The sequence below is a fragment of the Anopheles merus genome, chromosome 3L (assembly GCF_017562075.2).
Source record: "Anopheles merus strain MAF chromosome 3L, AmerM5.1, whole genome shotgun sequence".
NCBI classification, from domain to species: domain Eukaryota; kingdom Metazoa; phylum Arthropoda; class Insecta; order Diptera; family Culicidae; genus Anopheles; species Anopheles merus.
The window spans coordinates 31,268,439-31,294,196 of record NC_054085.1 but is presented as its reverse complement, the minus strand read 5'-3'; the positions used below and the strand labels follow the sequence as shown (position 1 = coordinate 31,294,196).

At 47.3% G+C, this 25,758-nt stretch overlaps 3 protein-coding genes across 10 annotated transcripts in view; 2 read left to right on the top strand and 1 right to left on the bottom strand.

The window, feature by feature from the left end:
• LOC121599135 overlaps nt 1-2,562 on the top strand; it is a 30,659-nt gene extending 28,097 nt beyond the window's left edge. For both annotated transcript variants that reach the window (XM_041926684.1, XM_041926683.1), the window contains exon 6: nt 44-2,562. In XM_041926684.1, coding sequence (XP_041782618.1) covers nt 44-1,156 — 1,113 coding nt within the window. In that variant the 3' untranslated portion in view covers nt 1,157-2,562. The remainder of the gene's footprint in view (nt 1-43) is intronic.
• Nucleotides 2,563-5,388: 2,826 nt separating this feature from the next.
• On the top strand, nt 5,389-14,630 carry LOC121599133 (dentin sialophosphoprotein-like). 5 transcript variants are annotated; one of them, XM_041926677.1, is made up of 6 exons: nt 5,389-5,481; nt 10,689-10,871; nt 10,944-11,314; nt 11,381-13,160; nt 13,220-13,353; nt 13,417-14,630. In XM_041926677.1, the coding sequence occupies exons 2-6, from the start codon at nt 10,799-10,801 to the stop codon at nt 14,470-14,472; spliced, it is 3,414 nt and encodes a 1,137-aa protein (XP_041782611.1). In that variant the 5' UTR covers nt 5,389-5,481; nt 10,689-10,798; the 3' UTR covers nt 14,473-14,630. The 5 variants fall into 5 exon arrangements, with proteins under 5 accessions (XP_041782611.1, XP_041782610.1, XP_041782615.1 ...); XM_041926676.1 differs by having other exon boundaries at nt 5,403-5,495; XM_041926681.1 differs by lacking the exon at nt 5,389-5,481 and adding an exon at nt 5,692-5,753.
• Nucleotides 5,494-24,564, bottom strand: LOC121599131 (putative mediator of RNA polymerase II transcription subunit 26). Of its 3 annotated transcripts, none has more exons than XM_041926674.1 (5): nt 24,153-24,564; nt 21,333-21,801; nt 18,707-21,234; nt 15,069-16,917; nt 5,494-5,626 (listed from the first exon to the last, which is right to left on the bottom strand). In XM_041926674.1, exons 1-4 carry the CDS (start codon nt 24,178-24,180, stop codon nt 15,077-15,079), a joined length of 4,866 nt encoding a protein of 1,621 aa, XP_041782608.1. In that variant the 5' UTR covers nt 24,181-24,564; the 3' UTR covers nt 5,494-5,626; nt 15,069-15,076. The 3 variants fall into 3 exon arrangements, with proteins under 3 accessions (XP_041782608.1, XP_041782609.1, XP_041782607.1); XM_041926675.1 differs by lacking the exon at nt 5,494-5,626 and adding an exon at nt 14,713-14,876; XM_041926673.1 differs by lacking the exon at nt 5,494-5,626 and having other exon boundaries at nt 14,713-16,917.
• Between the last annotated feature and the right edge of the window lie 1,194 nt (nt 24,565-25,758).

Genomic DNA, 25,758 nt, shown 5'->3' with positions numbered 1-25,758 from the left:
TTTTTGGGGATGTAATCTTCAAGGTTCGTTTGTCTCTTTGTAGATTGTTGGAGATCCTGAGCTAACCTTCTGGTCGTACATCACCCTCCGCTCGTTCGGCGATGCGTTCCTGCTCGCCGTCATCGTCCTGCTGAACGCAGCCACCATCATTGCGACGCGCGAAACCTCCTCCGGCCGCGGAGACTTTGGGCGACAGATCGTTTGGGGTGCAATTGGATGGGCCGTCTCCTACTTCGCACTGGGCTGGTTCTTCGAAACGTACTACGGGTACGTCGGACTGGCCCTGCTCGCCGCCCTCGTGCTGCTCGTCTCGTCCGGCATGCCCCTAACACCGCCGGAGATGTGGTGGCACACAAAATGCGGCATGGTGGCGATCCCGATGTCCGCCATCCGCCGGTACGGTCCCGAGTCGGCCGGTCTCTGCCTGGTCACGCTCATCCTCGGCACGTTCTGGGCCGTGCTGGACAACTACGAGGGCGTGCTGGTGAAGACGTACGACATCCACCCGCCGGCCGACAGCTACTACGGTGAGGTTTGGAGTGCGTTCGTCGTGCTCGGCGCCTTGCTGACCATCCCGACGCTCTGGTACGCGGAGAAGATTGTCGATTTCTGCGGCCACTCGAACATCCTGATTACCGCCATCACGACGTTCATCTTCCGCTTTTCGCTGCTCGCCACGACGGAGGTCGGCTGGTGGCGTGTCATCATCGACTTCCTGTACCCGGTAACGCTCGGGCTGACGTGGCTGACGATCGTGTTCTACATGCGGCACATTATGCCACGCCGCATCATCACCACCGGCCAGGCGCTGCCCGTCATCTTTCACTTCTGTCTGGGGCGCTTTGTCGGCGCACTGATCGGCATGTGGACGAAGATTGACGATCTGATCATCACCTTCCAGGCGCTCGCGATCAGTGCGTGCGTCATTGCGGTCGTGTACTTCCTGCTGTACCATCTCGTGCTGGCGCCCCGTTGTGCCGCCCGGTTGCACCATGAACCGTCCGCTTCCGCGCTTAACATTACAGCGCCGGACGGGGCCAATGGGCAGCATCAGCAGCAGACACCGCTGGCCCAGCCGGTACAGACGAATGGTAGCTATCAGCCGCTCCGGATCTATCACAACTACCGTGGTCGGAAGGGTCACTTCCGCTACTAAGCCGCAGTGGTACCCACACAATCGACAACAAAAAGGCTCCGAGCTATGCTAGTCCACTTTAGACTACTTGTTACGACACCGCACGGGCGGTCCGTCCTAATAGGGCGGGGGAGGAAGCGGCTGTACCGTGCTGAGGAAGCTTCCGTTCGACAGGTGCTTTGCGGTGTAGGATGTAGTGCTGCTTCGGGAAATATCGTACCAAAAAAAAGTAGAACACAAAAACGATCGTTAAATTTAAAAAGAAAAACCGTTGGATCAACTGAAATCAGATTCTTCGTTTGTTTCGTTAAATTATTTGTCAATCAGGACAGTTTAGTACAGCGTATTTATAGCTTTTCGAATGGAGAAATTCGTTTCCATACTCCACACACCTACACACGAGGAAGACAAAGTAGGAAATTTCAAATGAAGTTCACACCTTTCGACAGTTTACATACAAACACATCTCAGTGCTAGGTTCAAATGATTTGTTCTCTTCTCGCAATGTTTTAGAGTTTATAGGGTTAAAAGTATGTTAAATGCAAAGTCATTCGTCCGGCGTCTCGGTGAACACCGTGAGTGTTCGCTTAGTTAACTAAGATACGTCTTCTTATTGTTTTATCTTTCTTTTATTCTACCGTTTTAGGAATGTTTTAGCTTTAGCTTTAGGTTTACTAATACGACACGAAACTCAGTTTTCGACAAACGTACTCAAACACACACTCACATACACATTAAAATGCACCTTTCATTAATTTGATTTTACATTTTCTCATTTTATATTCCTTCATCATCGTCAAAAAGTCCATTTCGCGTACCTTTCAAATAGCTTAACAATCGATCAGACCCAACACAATTAATGATATAGAAAGAAAAAGAAATTCTACAATGCTAAAAGCCGCACACACAAATCGAAACAATCGCTAACGATGCAAACAATGGAAAAACGACGACTCTGGGAGAGATTTCTCCCCTCGATAACCCGAATGTTGATACAAGAACAAGGTACAATCACTATATACGCTATTTACTATTTACACGCCTTAAACACACACACACTCTCTCTACTAGAGCGCTCTACAGCTGCAACAAACAACCGAATGATGATAATTGTACGCCTTAAATGTTATGAAAGTTATTTAACAAAAATATTCCCCCGGCTCACTATCGTGAAATTACGCGCAGAACGTGGGACAGGATTCCTAAAGTGGGGTTTAAAGATCGCTTCAAAAGCGAACGCAACGCTGCCTTTACGGTTTGCGCCAGCCTGGGTTTGTTCCTTTTTCCCGCGTCACGTGATGCTATAATGACGGTCGGTTGCGTTACACCTCTCACCCGAATCACTGTGTACGTTTAAAAGGGTAACAAAAACAAAAACAGAAATTCTTTATATTTGTAAATAAAGCTAAGCAATAATTGGAATCCGATGCAGATGGGGGAAAGGTGTTATGAAGGTGTTGGAAATGTGTTACATCCAGAAAAATCTAGCTATTTTATTTAATAGGGACTGTTTATTTTAACTCATCACAATATACAGTACTTTAACGCTTCAGGTAATTACAAATAATAGAGAATTACTAGCGCAAGATCCATATTGAGTACCAAACGTTAAATGTCTTAGTTTTCACTATATTGCAGAAATCTTTACTGGCTCAAAATTATATTTGAAGGTCCCAAACATCTCCAACATAAATAGCAAAGTCTTTGGGACCTTTAGTCGACCCCAGTTTGTAGTTATCTGAGATCCCGCTGGCATTGGCCCAAATCTGCGATCATCAAGACATCGCCCACTGCTTACAATTCTGAGATATCGCACCCCCATTTAAGGAACCTCATATGTCCATTTGATTTCAATTTCTCCCAATAAGACTGTAGGACTTCGGACCCATGCGTTGTAAAGTTAGCAGCATTTTTTTTGCTTTAGCATCCAATCCAGTTCTTCGTCTTCTATTGAACGTGAAGTCCCAAGTGGACCTGCCGGCCTTTACAGACTTTCGAGAATAAGTACCTTGTAGCCGAATAGTCAAGTTCTATCGCGTCAAGTGGACGGTTCATTCGGTACCCCATGATGGGTATGCGATTGAGTCGTTCGAGTTGATGACTGTACCACGAGACCACTTCAGTGTTTACTCCAATTTTTAGTTTAAATTCGAAAAGCCTATTTGTTAATCCGTCTCTAGATAAATAATGAATGACCGATAAGTTAGAAAGCGCTTTCAATCAAACTCTGATGCTTTTTTATGTAAACTTGGTGACTTATTGAAGCTTCAAAATATGTTCCATTATTTTCAACTACTATTCTTTATATCTTGTGGTCTTTATATCTATTATATCTTGTGTCCAATAAAATAACACGACTGGCAAGTCAGATCATGACTTTCATCGATCAGCGCAGATAGTAATCCCAAGGTAAAACGGCTAAACTATTCAAGTGAATAAGCGACATTTGCCGTCTCTAAAAGTTTCAGTTCATATGGAAGCGGCATTCTCCAACTTTTAGATCATTTCTATTGCTTTTATTCGAAGGTAAAAGACTTTCTACGATACTACAAATGATTTGAAGTGTTTGTGTTGTGCTTGTGCAGTACCATCGCGTATAATTTTCCTTCCTAATAGTTTCCTGTTCCTCTGGAACGATCACAGTCTGTACTTTGAAACGTTGATAGTAGTGATGGGTAAAATTGGAAAAAAATTCTGGAGTCGACACCGATTCGACTCCGAGAATTTTGGAACCGACTCTGTCCTCCGAGGGTCTGACGGTCTGTTTAGTATTATCCGAAGCCGTTTGAAATCGTCCGGAGACATCATGGTCGGAGTCGTCCACAGTCATCAAGAGTCGTCCTGAGTTGGAGTCATGCGGAGTCGTTCAGAATCATCCCGAGTCGTCTGTAGTAGAAGTCGTCCATGGTCGGAGTCGTCCGAAGCCATCTGGAGTCGTCCGGAGTCTTCCAAAGACTTCTAGAGCACCCAGAGTCATCGTCCGGAGTCGGTCAGAGTCATCCAGAGTAAGCTGGAGTCATCCAAAGCCTTCCAGAGTCATCTGGAGTCATCCGGAGTGGTCTAGAGTCATCCGGAGTCTGTCAGATCCAGAGTAGGCTGGAGTCGGAGAAACTAGTGGTTCGGATTTTAACGGAATCAGAATCGGATTAACAATACCCGAAGTAGGAACGGAGTCGTGGGTGCGCTCTACAGAGCACACTACTAGTTCATAGTCTTTTAAATTAATATTACCACATTTCAAACCCTGTAAACCACTTCCAACACGTTGCTCTAGCTAGAGCACGATCACCAATAACTATTTTTGATTGTCTTTTTTCATATTTTCCGTAATGGGGCTTGCAAAAACACACTTTCCGTTGATATAAAATATATCATGTTTAGAGCTTGTGAAAGCAATAATAGATTCTAGTTTTCAACCGCTCGGCTTGTTCTAATTGAGCCATTCAATTACTCATGTAAACAATCTATTCCATTGGATGATGCTCACAAAGCTCAATCCAGTCTTTAATACGCCGCTTAAAATAAGCCATTATTCTCCATGCACACTCTCTCACCCGCTAAATGTAGCAATCAACCTATCTCAACAATGTTATGACACTTCCTCCTGTTCCAACGGCAGCAGCTCCTGATTGGAAGGCGGCTGATTGATGGCACGTGCCGCTGACTCGTTAACGCTGACAGGTTTGCCAGTCCCCCCCCCCCAGACAATGAGACGGCGGTCAGGGCAAAATTTAGAGCGCAACAGTTTTTTTTTCTACACGACCGGGTTAGATAACTGGTTTCGGGTGGGTTTGAAACCCATCAAATCTATGCACAAAAGTAAGTCCAATGTGTGATCATCAGAAAAAATCAACTATAATTAATTGATAAACTCACCTTGGAAGGAGGAATGTTTTGTTCTGCATAAATCATATCGTTTCACAAAACAATTTCACATGTTTTCAGCACTCGAAGAAGCGCCAACGCACCCCGACTAGTAAAACCCAAACAAAAACAACCTTGTCGCGGTGGTGCTGCTGCTGTTGCTGTCTCGCTGAGCGACCAGGCGTCTCCATGTAGTGCACTCAACCACCGCATCCAAACAAGGACACTCATTCTCTCCGACTGCGAGCGCATGCTCCTGCCGCTTACCGGTCCGGCCTTCGGTGGGTGTTCGTGCGCTGCTCAAAGCGCCGTTGTTTCGGTCGGTACGTCCCGCCGTCCGAGAATAGTTCGCTTGCCGAGCGCCTGTTGCTAATCTGCGCCGTGTCAGCCCGCTCGGAACCTTGTCCGCGGTCTAAGGCGGTTTGGCGTAACGCGCTTCGAAGTAGTGCCGTTTCTGTGACAGAGCGTCTGTCTTTGTACGAGTACGTGTGTGTGGGTGTGTATATTATTTTTGTGTGCAAATTTTTTGTCACCAATTTGTGCAATTTGTTTGGAAAGGAATTGTGTATCCCCTGCGTGCTGTTCGGTGCAGAAATTCCAACTTCACACAACTGTCAGTGTAAAATGCTGTGAAAATAGAGAACGGAAAGAAAAGTATGCTGTGATGAACCTGCTTTCCTTTCAAACTGTGTGTGTTGCTGTGATGCTGTGAAAAAATTTCGTGCCAGACAGATCAGCGGAACGAGCTTGCTGGGTGGGTTATTTTTACTTGCCCACCGGTTCTCTCTCTCTCTCGGTGTCTCTCCGCCTCAGCTTGCGCGGTCCGCTTCGGTTGCGGAGCGGAAATTCGCGTGAATGAAATATAAATGTGTTACAATGGTGACACCTGTCAGCGTCAGCGGGTCGGAAAGGGCTGGTGAAATGGAGTGAATTGTGCGTGTGCTTGTATGTGCAATCCGGTCTGTTGGTGCGTGAGCGTGTGCCGCTGAGCCAGCGAACAGCACACAAACTGCCCTTGGAGCGATCGTTTACAGCGCCAACTGCATCAATTGCATAAAGTGCAGTTGTTGCCAGTTCGTTCCAGCCGCTTAAGTAGGATGCTGTCTCCCTGCGAGCTCGTGATTTCCCTTTTTTTCACTCAATCCATTGCGCGCGCGCGTGTGTGTGTGTATTTCCCTGTCTCTCAAGTGTGACACACAAGAGTGGTGAAAAATTACCCGACGAGGTATTTACGTAAACCGAACTGCAACGGCGAGGGGGGGGGGGGGTTGTTTTCGGTACAGCAAACCGGGTCGGGGTTCGCTGCGGAACCGCTTCCGATGCGCTACGACGCGCTCCCATACCACACACGCGCTTCTGTGTGGCCCGATGCGGGCGCGATCGAATGCTTCGTGACACATACCAGAGTGCCGGGCTAAATCGGTGGCCGTTGCCGGTGTGATAAAATTAAAAATCGAAATCTCAACCTCTGCTTGAAGCGGAGACCGGCTGCTTGTGAGCAAGTGGACGACAACGGCAAACTCGGTGACAGTGGTGCGCGCACACACACATACACACACAAGCGAAACGATACGAAAGCAATTAAAACCGGGCGAAACCGGCGGGTACGAGTGAACGAGACGTTGGGGCAATGATTCAAACCGCAAATTCAAACGGAACGGGCGGCAACACGTGTTTGGGCGGGTGCGCGGGCGGGCATCCGCCAAAAAAGGTGGTCGATTTTGCGGTGGTGGTTACTTTCAGTTTTAGTGACAGTTTTGAACATCGCGGTGACATGAGCTTCCAGCATCCGAATTGGTGTTGGGATATTTATAGGATCGATTCTGTCAAAGTAAATTTCAAACAGTGTCGGGAATGGTTTCGGATAGCTTCCGCAAAACCTGATCCCCAAGTGCTTCTCTACTGCAACCAGTGTATACGTGCAATGCGAAGTTTGATCCTAACAATCTTCGTGTGTCCTTTAGATGACGTCTACGAATTACGGGTTATCCAACATCATTCTCATTTTGAATCGGGTGTAGAAAATTGATGTAATATAAAGAATACATCTTCTGCTCTTTCTGAGTTCCAACTAGCACTGCGATTTGGAACAGGCTCTAAACGTTAGAAGCGTTATAACTCCTCGGGGCAAAGCTTCAAGGCTTATTTTGCAGGTCTTTATGGTTTATATCTCTCGATATATTCACCTTAGTTTGGATCTACTACTTCAAATTGCCCAGATGCTGGGCTGTTGGTCTGTTCCAAACTATTCGTTTCCTGATCCTATTTCTCACCATGCCCAAAAATAATCACATTTACATCTCTTTCTGTCATATTCCCAATTTCCGAATGCAGTCCATTTGGGGCTTAGGACCATGGCTGACATGTACAATTCTTGGCCCGCTTCCATTTTCCATTCTTATATTGGGACTCCCTTCTTCTCTTTCTATTTGGCGTAACTGTAAATGTGGATATACCAGCATATACAGGCTTTCCAGACTTATGTCGTACTTAGCTGGACAGTCAATCCCTGCGTCAATATTGAGTCACTAAAACACTAATTCACAATTTATATGTTCTTTAGCAGTTTCATAATAACTGCTTTCCTCTCACACATTTGTTGTTCACGGTTCTCATCTGACAAAAATATGGTTGTCGTTTTTCGTCCAACGCTTACATGGATGAATCACTATGTCGTGACTGAGTGTGCAAGAATACTTACAGGGCCTAAGATATCAAAATTATCCAAGTAATCCGCATCTAACAACAACTCATTAACCAACTTCCTTTCACTATAGAGTGGAAAAGTCACGCTCTATAGTGCGACGATTGGAAATGAGGACCTTTTTGTTAAATTTTCTATAGGATCTTGCCTTTTGCGTCATTAGCCCAGGACTTTAGGAAAGTTTTCATACTGTGGTAATAAATGAGTCACTGAAAGCCGAGCCCATTAGTAATACAGACAGACCTTGACCGACAACGGTTGTTGTGCCAAAGAAGAAGAAGAAGAAGTTCCTGTCCGATGGTTCAATGCGAAACAGTTTGACCGCTCTTTTGCTTCCAGCTTCGCAATCCTTGGGATCAAATTTACTCTCCGAAGATTGAAGAAAAAGATGAAAAGATGACTACTTTTTCACGTATTTTGTGAGAATTTGTCACTGGTGAAGTTGTACATAAGAAAGTCGAAGCTGTACAAGAGTTGCACAGATTTAGCTTGCGCCATATTTAGACCTAAGGCATCATTGATAAAAGTAGGTTATGGAATCATCAACTGGTCGACAGTATTTCCTTTGTCAATAAATTGACTTCTCCAACATGAATGCTTCTGACCGATGTATAGAACACACGCTTTTCGTTGGTGACATTAGAAGTTGAGCTCTTTAGTTGACTCTCTTATTAGCCGGATACTTCCCATCCTTATGAGGCATCACTGATCTCTAGAATGTCCACATTTTATCCGATCCTATCACTGCCGAACACCTTCTTGCCTACGGTATCGTATGTTTGCCGTATTTGGTTGAAGTGCGGGACTTTCATGCAGATACATAGGTTAGTTCAGCCGTTTCTTCAGAGTATCTACTATTGCACATCTTCCCTATCGTTAGGCTCAAACTGTTGCAAAGCCTAGCGCTTTCTTCTTCCGTTTTCTTTGATGGCACAAACGAACTCATTTTCTAGTGCTGCTGTAATCGTGCTCTACGCTATCGGCCAATCTGGGACTTGATTGGTGTACCCCAATCGCAGAATAGTCCTATGTATAAAAAAGCTCACCTCTGAACTCCTGACGTGCATGTTGTTAAACCACACGGCCTGGTGACTTAAAGCAATTAATATTATTGCTTGTGCATATTGTTCTTTTACCTTCCTTTGACACACTTCCTTTTTTTTGCCTTCCAACGTTTATTTCTATCACAACGACACCCACCACAGTAGAAGCAGAAACAAAAAAAAAGATCACTTCTCACTTGCTTGCCGGCTTGTTTTGACGTTAATCACACTGTCACACAACATCATCATACAGACTACTGCGATCGACGACGACACAACTAAGCTACACAAACCACACAGTTGACCGAGATGCCGCACTGTGTAATTATTGGTGCTGTGTTGTGGTGCATCGCCTGCTTTGTACGATGGTTGGTGCGTGGCAAAAATCGAAACAAAATCCTAATAAAATCTGCACTACATCCAGAAGAAAACTAGCTCACTGGACTAATGTCTGTAGTCTTCGCGTCATGAACGCAAACGCAAAAAGTCAACGAATTGTCTGAGATGCAAAAAGAAAAAAGAAAAAGACGAAACGAAGGATAAGTAAATATTTCATGTCAGCAGATGCGCTTTCACACCAACTCTTTGATGGCTTTCCTTCTCGGAACCGCGTCTCGGATGTCGGTTTGTAGTGAGGTACTCGAGTACGGGGTACATCCGACAGACGCGGGCGGCTCGTTATACTCAGTGTTGGCTTGGGTTCGCTTAGGATGATGATTGCTAAATTGTAGAAAATTGATAAATTTAGAAGCGGCGACCTGTGCCCGTACAAACACACACACACAGAGTGCGCACGGGCGCTCTCAACGCTCAATGGTTGGTATTCCGTTTTTATCTTCTTCTTTTTGTTCGGTTTCTGTGTCTATATGACACCCTCTGCCGCTCATGCCAGTGCTGATTATGAAATTTATTTGCCTATCCCGCTGCCAGGGAAAAGAAACCAGGTACACAGAGAAAAAGGAGGTTGGCTTTGGTTACACCCACCCGACTGCTAAGGTGATGCCGGTGGTGTCTGCCACCGCCCGCCGGACGTGAGTGAGTGAGTGTGTTTTGCATTTTTGACAAGGCAAATTGCAATTGCAGGTCTTGGTCTGGAGGGTACCGTTGACGGTCGCAGTGGACGGACATTGAGAAGAGCACGTTTGGCGGATGATGGAAATTTACGACACTCGAAGATTGGCCCAGCAGAAATGGGTGAAGGTGTACTGACACAGCTGATTTCAAGGCGATTCAAGACTGCCAGTTCAAGACCCATCTAGTGGCCATTGAAAGAGGTGAAGTGGAGCACTTGCTCCATGCAGAAAAAATGAATTGGCTCATTTCACCAGATTAATTGCCACCGTGGTAGTAGTAGAGCACACATTTCTTGGACACGGTTGAAGTGTGGAATGGGTTTAATTTTTTGCAAAGATTTGAGTCTTAGGTTGAGTAGGTTGTTTTTTGTTTTTTGTTTGAATCTCCAATGTCTGTTGGATGTCTCTTCATGTCCAATCATCCCAAGATGACATTTCATTCTGAACTCAAACAAATTAGTAGAACTGAACGCCAACTAGATCAAGTGTGCTCCAATTCACGCAAACCTAAACTGCGCATCTTATACGCAATGAAGCGTCCGCAAGAGCAAACGAAGAGACGCAAAATCAATTGCCACCGAAATAAATCTTGCTAAATTTACACAAAAAGGCAACAGTAGGCGTAACAGTGGAGAAGTATAATCCTCCTGAACCTAGTCTTGATCGTTCAGCAGTCAGATTACAAACCACAGAGCACAGCGAGAGGACCGAATTGGACCTCGAACGTTCAAAAGTTGTCACATCAAAGCGATACGGCATCTTCCGTACGGCATCTCCCACATCGCTTGACGCTTGTTTAATTTCACGACATTTGTTACCTCTTCTTTTGCTGTTGATCTTTACCGAAACCATCCAACTCGCAAATCTAGGTCAGGAGGCTTCACCAGACGGTCAAGCATAGATAAAGTGTTTTAGATTTTGGCGTTGCTACACTGCTGAGGGTCGGCAACAGCCCGATCAAAACTTGCCACAGGAAGAAATGGAGGAAAAGTCACTGTTCGAGAGCAAACACAGCCTCTCGCTGAAATGTGTCCTCTTCCTATTCTACGGAGGTAAGTACTGCTGGTTTGATTGCTTCCCGAAAACTATCTCCATATGACGCACTGTTTTGTATCCTCCATTAGGCTTGGGATGCATCTATCCCTTCCTCCAGTCGAACATGGCACAGAAGGGCTTCGCTTACAATGAGATCTACTCGATCTCGATCATTATTCCGCTGACGGCACTGCTCGGTCCGTTCGTGTTTGCCCTGCTCGTCGACAAGTGGGCGATCGGCAATGCGTTCGCGTACGGCAAGCGGTTGCGCATCCTGACCGCCATTACGCTCATTGCGTCGATGGTGCTGTACGTGCTGCTAATGTTCGCTGTGAGCAGGACGCCACCGCCCGAGATCTGTGCCCCGCAGGCCAGCTTCCTGTGCAATCGCAAGGGTGCGTTCATCGTGCAGGAAAAGTGTTCGGAAAATGGTATCTGCCACGATTGGGCTGCGGACAAGGTAGGTGGTTTTGGAAGATCGCACGATCTAGCAATTCATTGTTAAAGGTACATTGTCTTCTTGCAGACTGGTTTGCTGAACTTGGAGAACTGTACGTACACCTGCCAGAAGGATAATCAGTTCGAAAGCACGTGCTATGCGCGCCATGCTAAATCGGCCCAGATGGCGGCATGGCTGAAGGAACAGGAAGATTCGCAGGACGATGACGAAGGTGCGGTGCTGGATCTGGGCAGTGGACAGGGTACGATCGAGCGCGATTCGGACGGGGATGGCATTCCGGACAATCTGGATACGGACGACGATAACGATGGTATTCCGGATTCGCGTGATCCAGACTCGAGCAACGATCTGGACGGAGACGGCATCCCGAATGAGCTGGATCCGGATGACGATAATGACGGCATTCCGGACGATAAGGATGATGATGATGATAACGATGGCATCCCGGACGATCAGGACGTGGACGATGATAATGATGGCATTCCGGACACGCTCGAGGGTAAGGCCAAGTCGAACGATCTGGACGGGGATGGTATACCGAACGATCAGGACGATGACGATGATAATGATGGCATTCCGGATGCGGAAGATACGGACGATGACAATGATGGCATCCCGGATGATAAGGATCTGGACGATGATAACGATGGTGTGCCGGATGCGCTTGAGGGTGTGGCCAAAACCAACGATCTGGACGGTGACGGTATACCGGACGATCAGGACGATGACGATGACAATGACGGTATTCCGGATGCGGAGGACGATGACGATGACAACGATGGCATACCCGATGCGGAGGATGTGGACGATGATAATGACGGTATTCCGGATGCGCTCGAGAGTACGCCGCGTTCGAATGATCTGGACGGTGATGGCATACCGAACGAGCAGGACGATGACGACGACAATGACGGCATTCCGGATGCGGAGGACCCGGATGATGATAATGATGGCATAGCGGACGAGCAGGACGTGGATGATGATAATGATGGTATTCCGGATGCGCTCGAGGGAAGGGCCAAGTTTAACGATCTGGATGGTGATGGCATCCCAAATGATTTGGATACGGATGATGATAACGATGGTATTCCGGATGCGGAGGATAAGGATGACGATAATGATGGTATTCCGGACGATAAGGATGTGGATGACGATAATGATGGGGTGCCGGATGCGCAGGATCGATCCAACGCGAACGATCTGGACGGGGACGGTGTGCCCGATGCGGAGGATGATGATGATGACAATGATGGCATTCCGGATGCGGAAGATGCGGACGATGATAATGATGGCATTCCGGATGCGGAAGATCCGGACGATGATAATGATGGCATCCCGGATGAGCTGGAGGGTCGTCCGGTGACGCACGATCTGGACGGTGACGGTATCCCGGATGATGAGGATACGGACGATGATAATGACGGTATTCCGGATACGGAGGATGACGATGATGATAACGATGGCATCCCGGACTCGGAAGATGTGGATGATGACAATGATGGCATTCTGGATGTGCACGATCAGAACCAGCGCAACAAGAACGATCTGGACGGGGATGGTATCCCGAACGATGAGGATCCGGATGATGATAATGACGGCATTCCGGACGAGCAGGACAGCGATGACGATAACGATGGTATCCCGGATGCGGAGGATGATGATGATGATAATGACGGAGTGCCGGACAGCCAGGAGACGGTGATCGTGCCGACGGCGATCGTGTGTGCGGATGCGGATGAGGAGGACGAGATCTGCCACACGTACAGCGAGGGCATCATCCAGGTGAAGGCCACGTTTGATGCGCACAATGAGAAGGACGAGGGAGATGAGTGCAGTTATCCGTTGGGTAGGTGTCACTTGGTTTGTTCTGAGAGGATGAGGATCTTTCAACTGGTGCTCTTTCAGATGGTTTCAGATGTCCGTTGGATAAGGCCTGGGTTAAGGCACAGCCGGCAGGATGTAAGCCTGTGGTTCAGTGTGACATTGCAGATCCGTATGAGGAGAGCGAAAGTCTTCTGTACGGTACGACTTGCGATGGTGTAAGTATCTGTGAGGACTCTCTGAAGTTTTGAATCAGTAGCTCACGGCTCTATATTCTCCAGGACGAAGACAACGACGGTGATGATGATGAGGGTGACTCCACCTTCTACTACTACCTGTCGATCCGTTCGCTGCTCGACTTCTTCCTGCTCAGCGCGCTCACGCTGCTCAACACGATCATCGTGATCGTGACGCGCGATCGCACAAACTCGGGCGTCGCCGACTTTGGCCGGCAGCTCGTCTGGGGTGCCGTCGGTTGGATCATCTTCTTCAACGATGACTACGAGCAGCCGTACATGCTGTTCGTGCTGCTGTACACCACTGCCGCCGTCATCCTGCTCAGCCCGCTCAAGATGGACCTGTCGCCGCCGGAAGAGTGGTGGCAGCTGCGCACCGTGCCGCAGAAGTTCCTGTCCGTGCCGGCGTGCCGCAAGTACTTCCAGCGCTGCTGGCTTCCGTTTTTGGTTGCGATCGGTCTCGGCTCGATGTGGAGCGTGATCGACTCGATCGACGAGTCGCACATGACCAACCTGCCCACTGACGGCGATGACGGGGACGACTCGAAGCAACAGTCGACCGTCTTCCAGACGCTCGTGCGCACGCTGCTCCTGGCCGGCGATCTGCTGGCCATCCCGGTGCTGATCTACTCCCGGCGCATCATCGAGGTGTTCGGCACGTGCAAGATACTGGTCGGTGCGTTCCTGTCGCTCGTGCTGCGCTTCATCCTGCTCGCCATCCTGGACTACGCGCTGTGGGATGTGGTCGAGGACTGGCTGCTGCCGACGACGCTCGGACTGACCTGGGTCACGCTCGTGCTGCACTTCCGCGATCTGCTGCCGCGCAAGGTGTCGGCCCTTGCGCAAGCGCTGCCAGTGGTGGCACACTTTGGATTCGGACGCTTCTTCGGCGCCCTGATCGGCATCGAGCAGCACTACCATCGGCTGGAGAACGATTACGAGATCATTGCGGGCGTCCTGTTCGGGCTGACCATCATCAGCGTGGTGCTGTACCGCTACCGGGAGATTGTGCTGAACTATCTCGGCCAGTACATACCGGCACTGAAGCCGGGCGAGTCGAATGGGGCCGCCACGAAGGCGAAGGGAGAAACGAACGTTTAAACAGCTCAACGAGGGGCGTATGTGGGCGACGAATACATATTAGGCCAGAGAGAGGAACAGCCGGAAGAAAATTTGTTAAGTGTTTTGCTTTAGTTGCCAAAATTGTTACCGTTAATAAATAGTTTAACGAGGTTTTAGCGCCTCAGCCGTTTCTTTCACACCTTCTTTGCTGCGCTGTGGTCATCAACGCCACTCGTCCGAGTTCTTTCTATCTTCAAACCACTCAGCGAACGCTTCATAAACGAGTTCGAGTTTCAGCTTTATTTTATTCCAATTAGTACATGCAGTTCAGCTCTTCTGCGCGGTTTACTTCAGAATCGGTAATCCTACACATCTTACACAACTAAGCTCAGCTTAGAGACGTACACATCGATCGCAACGGGGGGGTAGGTACTAGATGCTACCTAGCGTTAAAATTCAAAACAATGTTGTCAAATGCGATATACTTAGGGATTATTATTGTACAAGTTTAGCTCTAAACGAAATTATCGGAGCACAAAGGCGTCACAGATTCTTCAATCTCGCTACTCAAAGTTCAGAGAAATGGAAAAGGGAGAGAGAGAGAGATAATGGTAAATTGTTACATTACAACAAACCTTAATATTTATGGCTCTGAGTTCAAATTGCTGGAATCAACTTCCATCGAGGATGGGGCCAGTTCGGCCAATTCGGGAGGCGTGGTGAACAGTTCATCCGCTTCGCTTTCTTCCCTTTCGTTGGAAGAATTATCCGCGGCGGCTTCAACCTTCTTCGACACAATACTGTTCACTACCGATTTAGCGGTTGACGACTCAGACGAGAGCTCAGCAGTAGACTGTGATGGTGGGGGTAATTGTCCTTCCTTTTCGCTGTCACTATCGGTAGCTGTTGGTTTGTTGTTGTTTGTTATGCTGCTGCTGTCAGCTGGCATTAAAGAGGAATCTTCCATCTCGGCAAGAGGTTCCTCCGCAAGTTGCAGATGCTCAGTGTTTGGGAGATCTTTAGCTTCCATTCCCTCCGACGCATCCATCTCAGTCGATTCTTTTCCATGCGAACTAGACGGCCGTCCTTGTTCCTCAGTAACGTCCATCACTTCGGCATCGTTGGATGAAAGCTGCCCGTCTTCAGTGTCCATTGGTTCAGAAATACTATTTACAGGTTCGGAAGAGGTTTCCGCTGATACGACATCATCCGCACTGGAGACTATTTTCTCGGCAGGTTCACACTCTACGACTTCAGCTGAATCGTCCGGTGTCTCCTTCTCTTGACTTTGGAGCTCACTAGACCCGTCAGACGTTGTTGTGTCTACCTTTTCGCCAACAACTTCCTCTATCTCTTCGGCAATTGCCTGGATCTTAGCGTTGTCGGTGCTTTCTTCCTTGTTATCACTTACTTCTACTCCTGCTGTTTGCGGTTCGGCAGGGTCGGTCACCAACGATTCGTCGATTGACTCATTTGTGCAAATCTCTGAAATCTCTTCTTGAACAGCGGACTCACTATCCTTGTTCGATGCATCCACGTCTTCCTCGGTGGCACTCTTGTTGTCGTAACTCTCGGTACTGCTCGCATCCAGATCAATTATAGCACTAGGCTCAGCAGCAGCTTCCGATTTTTCCTGTTGTTTCGTGGCCACCGATTCGTTTTTGGTAGCTGTATCATCTTCCTTCGTAGACGCATCGTCACCCTTCTGAGATGCATCCGCGTCTTCCTCCGTGGCGCTTTTGTTACCATCGCTTTCGGTACTGCTAGCGTCCAGATCGATTACAGCACTTGGCTCAACTGCCCGTTTTTCCTGTTGCTTCGAAATCTCTGCTTCATTTGTGCTTTCTACAGTTTCACCCTTCTTTGTCTCCGATGGCAAACTGGGCTTATTTTTCTCGCTTTCGCCCGTCTTCGGTTCGGAATTCTTTGTGGATGAAGACTCCCCAACATTGCCATCTTTATGTGTTGCAGCCGAATCTGGAGCGTCGCACTCTGCACCGAACTGTATGTCGGAGCTGTCGCTGTGGTAACTATCATCGGCTGCATCCATTAGGTCCAAAACTTCACTGCTGCTTTCCTTGGACGACTGTTCCATATCATCCGGCAGCGATGCCTTATCTGTACACGTCGTTGCATCATCGGCTTTTTGGTCCGATGCGTCCAACTCAGCGTCAGCAGATTTATCATCCGACAGTGTTTCAACTGTATCATCAGCAGTTACGGTTGTTGCGTTTTCTGCCGCTTCCTTGCCTGCCTCGGACTTTTCAGTGGAACCGCCGTTTTGGCCTGCGTCATCGGAGTCTGTTATCTCGATTGACTCATCCTTTTGGTCCGATTGGGCGTCTTTCTCGGTCGCTGCGTTGCTACTGGCATGGATGTCTAGCAGTTCCGACACTTCTTTGTCGGAGATTTCGATCATTTCTACCTCATCTTTGTCCGCTGCGCCTAAATCGATGTCTTCATTTCCAGGTGATTCAACTTCCGCTGCAACAAGAACAAACACAAACAAACGTATTTGGTTAGATTAAAGGAATGATAATAAAGTGATCATTAGATGAGATGGATATGGATTGCAAGCAAGAATTAGACATCTTTCATTTATAAAGGGACATCCATTAACTACGTAACGCTGGTTCTAGCAGCTTCATTGCAGCAATGCTCAGGGGTTTTATTGTTTTTTTCTTTCCTAAATTTGAGAACAACTATTTCACAAACATTTTAATATCTCGGGCATAATTGATATTACACATTAATTCTGGACATTCTTAACATTTTAATAGACATTTTCCATCATACCCAGAGTAAAACCGTTTTTAATTTTACTTCATCCATGCAAAACTAATATCAATTCATCAAGGAATTAAAAATGTGTGGTTCCTGATTACAGAATAAATAAATAAATGTTCTAAACGACCACCGGCAATGACATTCTTGTTAGATTTTCTTGAAAGCGCCTAAAAATTCTTCCATTTGGATCAAGATACCGTTACAATTTCAATCATTTTTTTAACGTTTCGGATCATATTTTTTAAATTATCTGTTAGTTGTTTTTAGTTGCTCGATTCAACCAAATTCAAAAGAAATGTGATCAACTCAATTTATATTGATTACAACAAATTGAAATTGCGCAATAATCTATGCAAAAATGAATTAAATTTTCGCAGTTTGAATCAATAAAATAGTAAATTCCGTGTAGTGATGCGCTCTTTAGAGTCCACCCACGACTCCGATCCGTTTCCGGCTATTGTTAGTCCGATTCTGACTCCGGCAAAATCCAAACCACTAGTTCCGCCCGAAGTCAGAGTCGTCCAAAGTCGTCCAAAGTCACCCGGATTTTTCCAGAGTTGTTCGAAGTCGCCCGGAGTCGGAGCAGTCTTGAGTCCTCCGGAGTCTTTCGAGTCGTCCGGAGTCATTGAAGTCGTCTGGAGGCGACTGAAGTCGGAGTTATTCGGAGTCGCATAAAGTCTAGAGTCATTGGAGTCGTCCGGAATCGGCGTTCTCTGTTTAACTCCGACCGATTTTGATTCCGGTCGACTCCGATCGACTCTAGACGACTCCAAATGACTTCGACTCCGGTCGACTACGAACGACTCCGAATGACTGTGACTCCCAACATCTCCGAACGACTCCGAACGACTCCGAACGACTCCGGATTTATCGTGGACGGACCTGCCTTGCGAATTGGATCGGAATCGAGACCGGATTTTTACCAATTGTACACATCACTAATTCAGTGTTTATAAATAAAGAAACAGGTTTTTCGATCCATCGCATGACACTAGCATTTGTATAAACAAAATGGTATGAAAGTGACAGCGCAACAGGATCACCAAACTTGTGAACTCTTCAACAACTCACTTGCTCTAGAGTAACTCAACATTTGATGGAAGAGTCTATTATAATTTCGAACAATTCTACATTTCGTTGATATGTCACTAAAATCGACGAAAACTCTGTTTAAAAGTATTACTCAATTCAATAAAAAGAGTTTCAGTTAAGCCTCCACTCTGTCAAAGGTTACAGAAAGGGGTTAGAAAATGCCTTATTCTAAGTTACGTAATAAATGGATACTCCCTCTCGATTAGTATGCTACAGAGTACAAACGATACTTTGTGATGCAAATATGAGACAATTTATTAGCCTTTTTCACGACACCAATACAACGACGAAATGAAGTGAAAAGTGCAACAAAATCACATGAGTTAGTGTTGTTAGATGCAAAATTAGTGCAAGCGACGCGGAGATGAAAGGCAAGCTAATTAATGTCACTTACGCGTTTGTGTTGCTGTGAGTTTGTTGGGCAGCGCGCTAACGACAGGACCTTCCGAATCGGTCACCGAATTGTTTGCTTCCGTTTCCATCATTTCCACCGTTTCGGTGGAAGACGACAGATTCCCGGTGCCAGATGAGTTCAACGCTTCGATCGTAACCTCAACGGTATTGCTACTGTCCTTGTCGCTCGTGTCGTGGCTCGCGTTCTCATTTGATCCTGCGCCGGCCGGAGCAGCAGCAGCCGGTGTTGTCTTTTTCGGTGCAACAACAATTTCCCCAGCAACATCATCAGCATTGGCAGCACGCGGTCCATCCTTATCAGTTTGCGCCGGTGTCGATGGCTGTCCGGGAGTATCGCTTACGCCAGTCACCTTCCACGTAACCACAATCTCACCCACCGTTAGCGTGTTGGCCGGACCGTCCTTGGGGGCCGCCGGTTGCGCTACCGTTTTGGGAGCTTTTTTCGCCGATGATCCACCGGCGGCGCCCTCGGTGGCAGCCTTCTCCTTGCCGGCCGCGGATGCCGCCTCATCGTCCGAGTCGACCTCGATCACCGTCGTGTTCTGCTCGATGATCTCGCAGTCGTCGTCGTCCTCGCTGTTGTCGTCCTCCGGGTTGCGGTTGTTCACCCGCTCGCCCATCATCACAAAGTCGGACTCCTTGGTGAAGCCCATCTTCTTCACGTCGTCCACGCACCGCTCGTGCAGCGTCTTGAACCGCCCGATGCCGTACGTCATCAGGTAGGACAGATGGATGAACAGCTCCTTCAGGTCGCGCAGGTTGCGTATGTTCTTGAACGGGTTCGAGTTGGTCAGCGAGTAGATCTTGCCGAGGATGTGGTGGCAGATTTCGGCCCCGGCCAGCATCTTCGCCTCGAAGTCTTTGCGCGCACTGCCGAGTGGCGTCTCCTCGTGCGGTCCGTTGACGAGCCCGCGGAGCAGCGCCAGTATTGCCGGCTGCTGGGCGTTGCCGGCCGGGCTGGGAGGGGCTTGCTGTACTGGGACCGGTGCGACGACCGGTGCGGCACCGCCGGCTCCGGGATAAACGATGCCGCCGGCGCCGGGCGCTGCCGGTCCTACGTACATGCCCGGTTGTGGAAGCTGCTGGTGCAGCTGTTGTTGCTGCTGCTGCTGCTGCTGCTGCTGCTGCTGCTGCTGCTGCTGTTGCTGCTGTTGCTGCTGCATTCGTTGCGCCATCGCGCGCTGGCCAGTGGTGCGCTGATCCATACGCTGTTGCATGCGTTGGAACTGCTGCTGGTACTGGTCGTTCTGCTGGGCCATCTGCGCCATCTGCATTTGGACACGCTGCTGGTGCTGCATTGCCTGCTGCCTTTGCACGTGCGTTGCCGGCACGCGACGCATCTCCTGCCCGTTGCGGACAACCATCGGCCCACCGGCAGCACCGGGTGGCACCGACGTCACGTTGTTGTTCAGCAAGCGATTGCCCGGAACCGGGCCCGACATGCTCGGCGCAACCTTGGGCGGCTGTACCGGCGATAGTCCCGGCTCGGCAGCGTTCTGTGCACTCCCGTCGGCCGTCTGCTTGCGCACCAGTATAAGCTTCCCGTTCGGCAGCCGGTAGGTGCTCTGCTGGGAGGCCGCCTGCAGATCGATCTGGTAGCCCTCGAACGTGTGGTACATCGGTGCGCTGCCGCCCGTCGACTGGCGCGGTGCCGTCGACGACACGCGCACCGTTTGCGGTCCCACCTGCTCCGGGTGGTCTAGCGGGGCCATCGAAACCCGGCTGCCCGGTACGCTCACTGCCAGATTGCGCGGTATCGAGTGGTGCAGTATGGCCTTCTGCTTCGGTACGTTCACCTTCGACATCGGACCCGGGAGCGCACCGTTGCCGGGCATCATCATCGGAGAGCCAGTGGCCGGATCAACGTATGGGGCCGGCTTCGGTGCGATCGGCACGAGCGGTTTGCCGCCGACGGTAACGATCGGCGGACGGGAGGGCGTTGTCTGCGGCTGGCCAACGGCGGGCCCATCGTCCGACAGCATGCTCATAATGTCCGGCGTGCAGACCACCTCATTATTGCCCGCCATGCGCTTCTTTTTTGCCTGCGGGGGCCGTGCCGACTGTCCACTGTCGCTGTTTGGGGTGGAGGATTTCCGCGTCTTCTTCGAGCCTGCTGCCTTTCCGCTCGAGGACGACGTTGTGACGGGGGAGCCGACCGAGCTGGAGGAGGACGCGATAGCAGCGCCCCCTTGGGCATTGCTAGGTACGGCAATGCCAGGATCCACGTCCAGCTGGCCGAGGATGGAATGTGCTAGGGGAGGAATGCTCACAACCGGTTCGAGCCGCGCGCCGCCTTCCATGGACCCTTCCCGCTTGCAGCTCATATCACCGTACGTGCGCTTGGCGGGCGTTTTCTTCGTCGCGCTTACCGGCGATGTAATCATTGGCGTTGTCGCGGTCGAATTGACCGATTTGCGATTTTGGCCCTTTCCCGGGCAGCACGTGGTGCGGTCCTTCTTCATCAGTGCGCTAATCACGTTGGGCGATAGATCCTGATTCTTTATTTCCCTGTTGGGTGTGACAGAGGGATGTAAATGAGAGGATTAGTCCTGTTGTTGCAAAAAACAAACCCCCCGAAGCTACGCTCCAGAACCGATATCACTTACTTTTTCTGCTTCTCGATAAAGTTTTCCAGCGCCCAGTGCTGCGCCCGCAGGTGCCACATGATGCGCGGTGCGCAACCGAAGCAGTGCCAGTTTTCGTTGCGCACAATATCCTGCACGCAGGCCCGCGACAGATTGCGCACGATGCAGCTCTTGCAGAACACGTACGGACATTTGGAGCAGCAGAACACCTCGCCGCCCTGGCCGCACCAGCGACAGTACAGCTCGCTGCCGTCCTCGCCCTTGTCGAAGTCGCCACTGTTGTAGAACGCGTGACAGTTCCGGCAGTGCGTGACGCGCAGCACCGGATGCATCCGGATGACCGCCTCCGACACCGGGGCCGTCCCGATGTGCGCATTGCAGGTGGTGCAGTGTATTCTGCGCTCCGCGATCTTGCTCACGTTCGGGAAGGCGCGCATAAAGTACTGCCGCTCGTCCGGGCTGGTGTCATTTTCAAACGATAGCCGGAATCCTGTAAGCAACGGGGAGGGAGAGAAGAGATTTATTTAATTACAGTGAAATCTTTGCAGGAATTTATTTTGCGATCAAAGAAGGCCGTAGTCCACAGATGCTCTTGAATAATTTTGAATAATTTTTGTATGATGAATATCTAAATTTGAAGATCCCTTGAAAAATCCCCTCAGCGAGTGACTACACTATATTTAATTGAAAATATGATAGCATGAGACCACTTCTGAAAAAAATGAACAATCGGCCAAAATTAGTTAATGTTGGTTGTGCTTTTTTTTAGCATGCACTGTGGTTATATAATAAACGCGTCCGGCATCTGCTACAAAACCGGACGTGGATCGTTACTTATCTAGACCCATTCTTTGCTACTATGGACTTTGCGATGAGCTTGGTAAAAGAAACTCGAAAAGGTCTTTTTATACCCGAGATGCAACGACACAAAACGGAAGGAGAAGTTTTTTTTAACATTGACACTCTTCTTATTTTTAAGCTTAAATGGTTTCTACACGTATGAACGCAACAAACGGCACACTCATATTGTTGTCATGCAATTTGACATTTTTGCAAAGCCCACGTAAGTTGTTCCGTACGTACGTATAGATCACGGTTGTAAAGGAATCCTCTGTAATATAGCTTTTCCCTCATCCCTTTGAAATATTTCATTCTAAAACTCGATTACAGTCGAGTCCAGAATATTTAATCAATTGCTGTTTGAAAGCTATATTTTGTCTTTAAAATTTAGTAGAGAAAATCTATCGAGACAGGCCGTCGCTATCGTAGTAGGCGTCAAAACCCAAAAGTAGAAAGATGGTTCTAAAATACGCTTACAATATTGGAACGGACGCCAAACGATAAGGAATTTTTTAGCAGGAAAAAAGCACTTAAAATACCAAAGATTAAATTAAATTTGTTGGTTTTGTTAATGTTGGGATAGTTCGAATAGTTTTTAAAAGTTTTAAATTATGTTTTCAAGTAATTTAATACATTTAATAATTTCGCATTGAATTTGCCAATACAATGAACTTGATTCATTTTACCGATAGGGGTTTAATGCCCAAAACGACTAACTGAAAACTAATCTCGTATCGAACACGTTGCTGATTGCATGACTAATGCTCATCTACACGTCACGTTTCTATGGAAACAACGAATCGCTTTTGCATTTAGAAGTAAGATATTTTAATCGAAAAGTAAACCTTTTTTGCTAATCTATATTCAACTTTAACTAAGGTGTGGTCCCGTGGTACAGTCGACAACTCGTGCCACTCAAAAACACGCTCGTCGTTGGTTCAAACCTCACATGGACCGTTCCTCCCCCTTAGAGAATGATTGGCCTTCCGGCTGCGTGGTGTTTAAATAAGTCTCACAAGTCTATGTAGGCCGGCATTTCCACGGCAGGACGTTTACGCTAAATAGAAGATTCAACTTGATGTCGTCTCGATGACATCAACATCTCGATTGCAAGAATGGAATCCTGTAAGATTCACGCATACAGAGTGACGCTCCAGATAAGAATCGTTCCATGACTGGATTTGTAGAAGCGAATGCGTTTACCCGTGAGAGTAATGCCGCTTCACAAAATATAAAAAATATAAATTATGTGATTTCAGTAAAATAAATTGAAACAATGCTACAGGCGGAAATTAATAATTGATGGCTTTTAAAGTGGTATGCTTTACTGTGGGATGTGCAATAGATAGCTGACTGTTCAAATTGTATGAAAGCGTTTGTATGGAAATCCGGTTTTCGAAAAACTCCCCAAAATCTCATGGTCTGAGAAAAACTACATATCAATGAAAAAACTTGCCAATTTCTATGCAACAACTCAATAGTTGGCAGGGTTCAATTAATTCATATAAATTTCAATTAATGAATTCGTACTGTAGTTCGAATTACTTTATCGATAGAAACAAGAATGTTTTATCCTCTTTCAGTAAAAACAAAGAATTTAAAATTATTGTTACAATTTAATATGAAAAATTAAAGTGACCAATGCATGCTTATATTTTATTTAGAATTTTAAAGATGCGAAACGCAACAAAACTCTCACAAGAGAGGAAAATTCAACGAAATTAACAAAGCAACCTTTGCGCTATTGGGTACAGAATTTTTTACCACCCCGGTGTTGCCGTTTTTTTGTCACACACTGTATTTTTTTTCGGGAGCTTTGTTTTGCTTGGTATGAGCTTGGACCGAAAAATAAGTTGGCCGAAAATAAGAAAATTCTATTGCTTTTGCATTGTTGCCACCGTATTTTAGCACAATTGCACTCACTACATCCTCTCCGGTAGCGCCGTGTACGAAAATCTTATCACCCACTGTACTTGCACATCGTCCGTCCCACTGACTTACCGTCCTCGTCGTAAAATTCGGCTGGCATTTTGGCGGTGTCAAAAATTTCGAACTTTTCGTGCAATTTCCACTGGCACGGACGCGGATCCGGTAAACACTCGTGGCGCCAACGACAATTAGCTTCGGGTTTAGCGCGTTGCCCACTGTTTCAAAGTTAACACACAGGTGCAAGCAACTTTTGCTAGGCGCGTTTTTTTTTTTCACTTACTGCACTTCCCAAGATGGTGCTCGCTCGGGGAGCGTCATGTACGGAAAGACATTTTATCGAGAAAAAACTGAGCGCTTCGATCTGCTTTGACGCTGTCACAAATACTACGCCGAATTTTATTACAAACCTTTCCAGTAGGCGGAAAAGAGAAGAAACAGGTCTGCTGTGTGCTTTGTTTACGGGAGCGACAGAGATGCGTGACGGCAGAAGGCGGCTGTCAAGATGGCGTACGGCTCTCACGTTTGACAGGTGACAGTTGACACATGACAGCTGCCACATGTCAGCCGCGATGCCATCCTGCCTGTCATCGTCACTCATCTGTTTCTGGTTTGTCTAATTTTGTAATTTGTATCTTATTTTATTGACTTTCCATACTTTCTACAACTGATAACATATCTTTAGCTAGTTGTTGATCGTTGTATGCATTTAAAAGGCATTCATATGAAACGTTTACCATCATCTGTTACATAACCATAGAAACGGATTTTTCAACCGCCAATGCCATGACACATCAACAAATGTCTAGGTGTACCGTATTTACGATCTTGTGCCCTTTATTAAGCAAAGTAAGGTTTTTATTTAAGTTTTTGGATTGTAAGTGCCATTTAAAAGCAAACAATAAGAAAAAAAAAGCCAATAAAATCTTGCTTTTGCTCTCTGAGTTCCGTTTTGTAATCATATCCACCTATGAGTGGCAGTCACCGAGACAAAGCACACCAATACAGTGTGTAAAAACAGGTAACGATTGTGCTCCTGTTCGTGTTCACAAAAGGATAGAACGACCTTGAGGCATAACATCTATTCAATTACACTTGCGCACGCTACTTCGCACAATACACCGCGTACTATGCGTCTAAAATATACCTGAAAACTACACCACATGCGTATGAAACAGGGTACAATTTTCTATTGGGATTAACCCATATGGAGTACACACTCGCACTTGTACAGCATGTTACCAGAGAATACGATAGAAATGAGATAGAAATTGGATTCATACAGTAAATAGTATGGCTACTGGTTTTTAAATAGATGTTTAAAAGCACTACATAAAGGATACAATATTTTTATCGAATGTGTTTGAACTAAAAAGTAAAGTTATTCTTTTGCTTGAACGTAAATAAGAAGGCAAAAATCACTTATTGAATACTTATTTACCTCATACTTTCTGAGTTCCATGGATAGGTTTTTATCTAGTATATTTGGGCAACCTAAACCATGCACCAAAGATAATTTCGTGTTGAAATAAGCAAATTGTTTTAGTTAGTTTGTAAAACTGTAAAAGCAAGAATTTCGAAGGAAATCCAGTTTTGACGCTGGCAGCACTGCCTAACGTCATCGAACGGGAACTCATTTCGACCACCATTTTAAATAAACAAATTGTTCTTTGGGAACTAG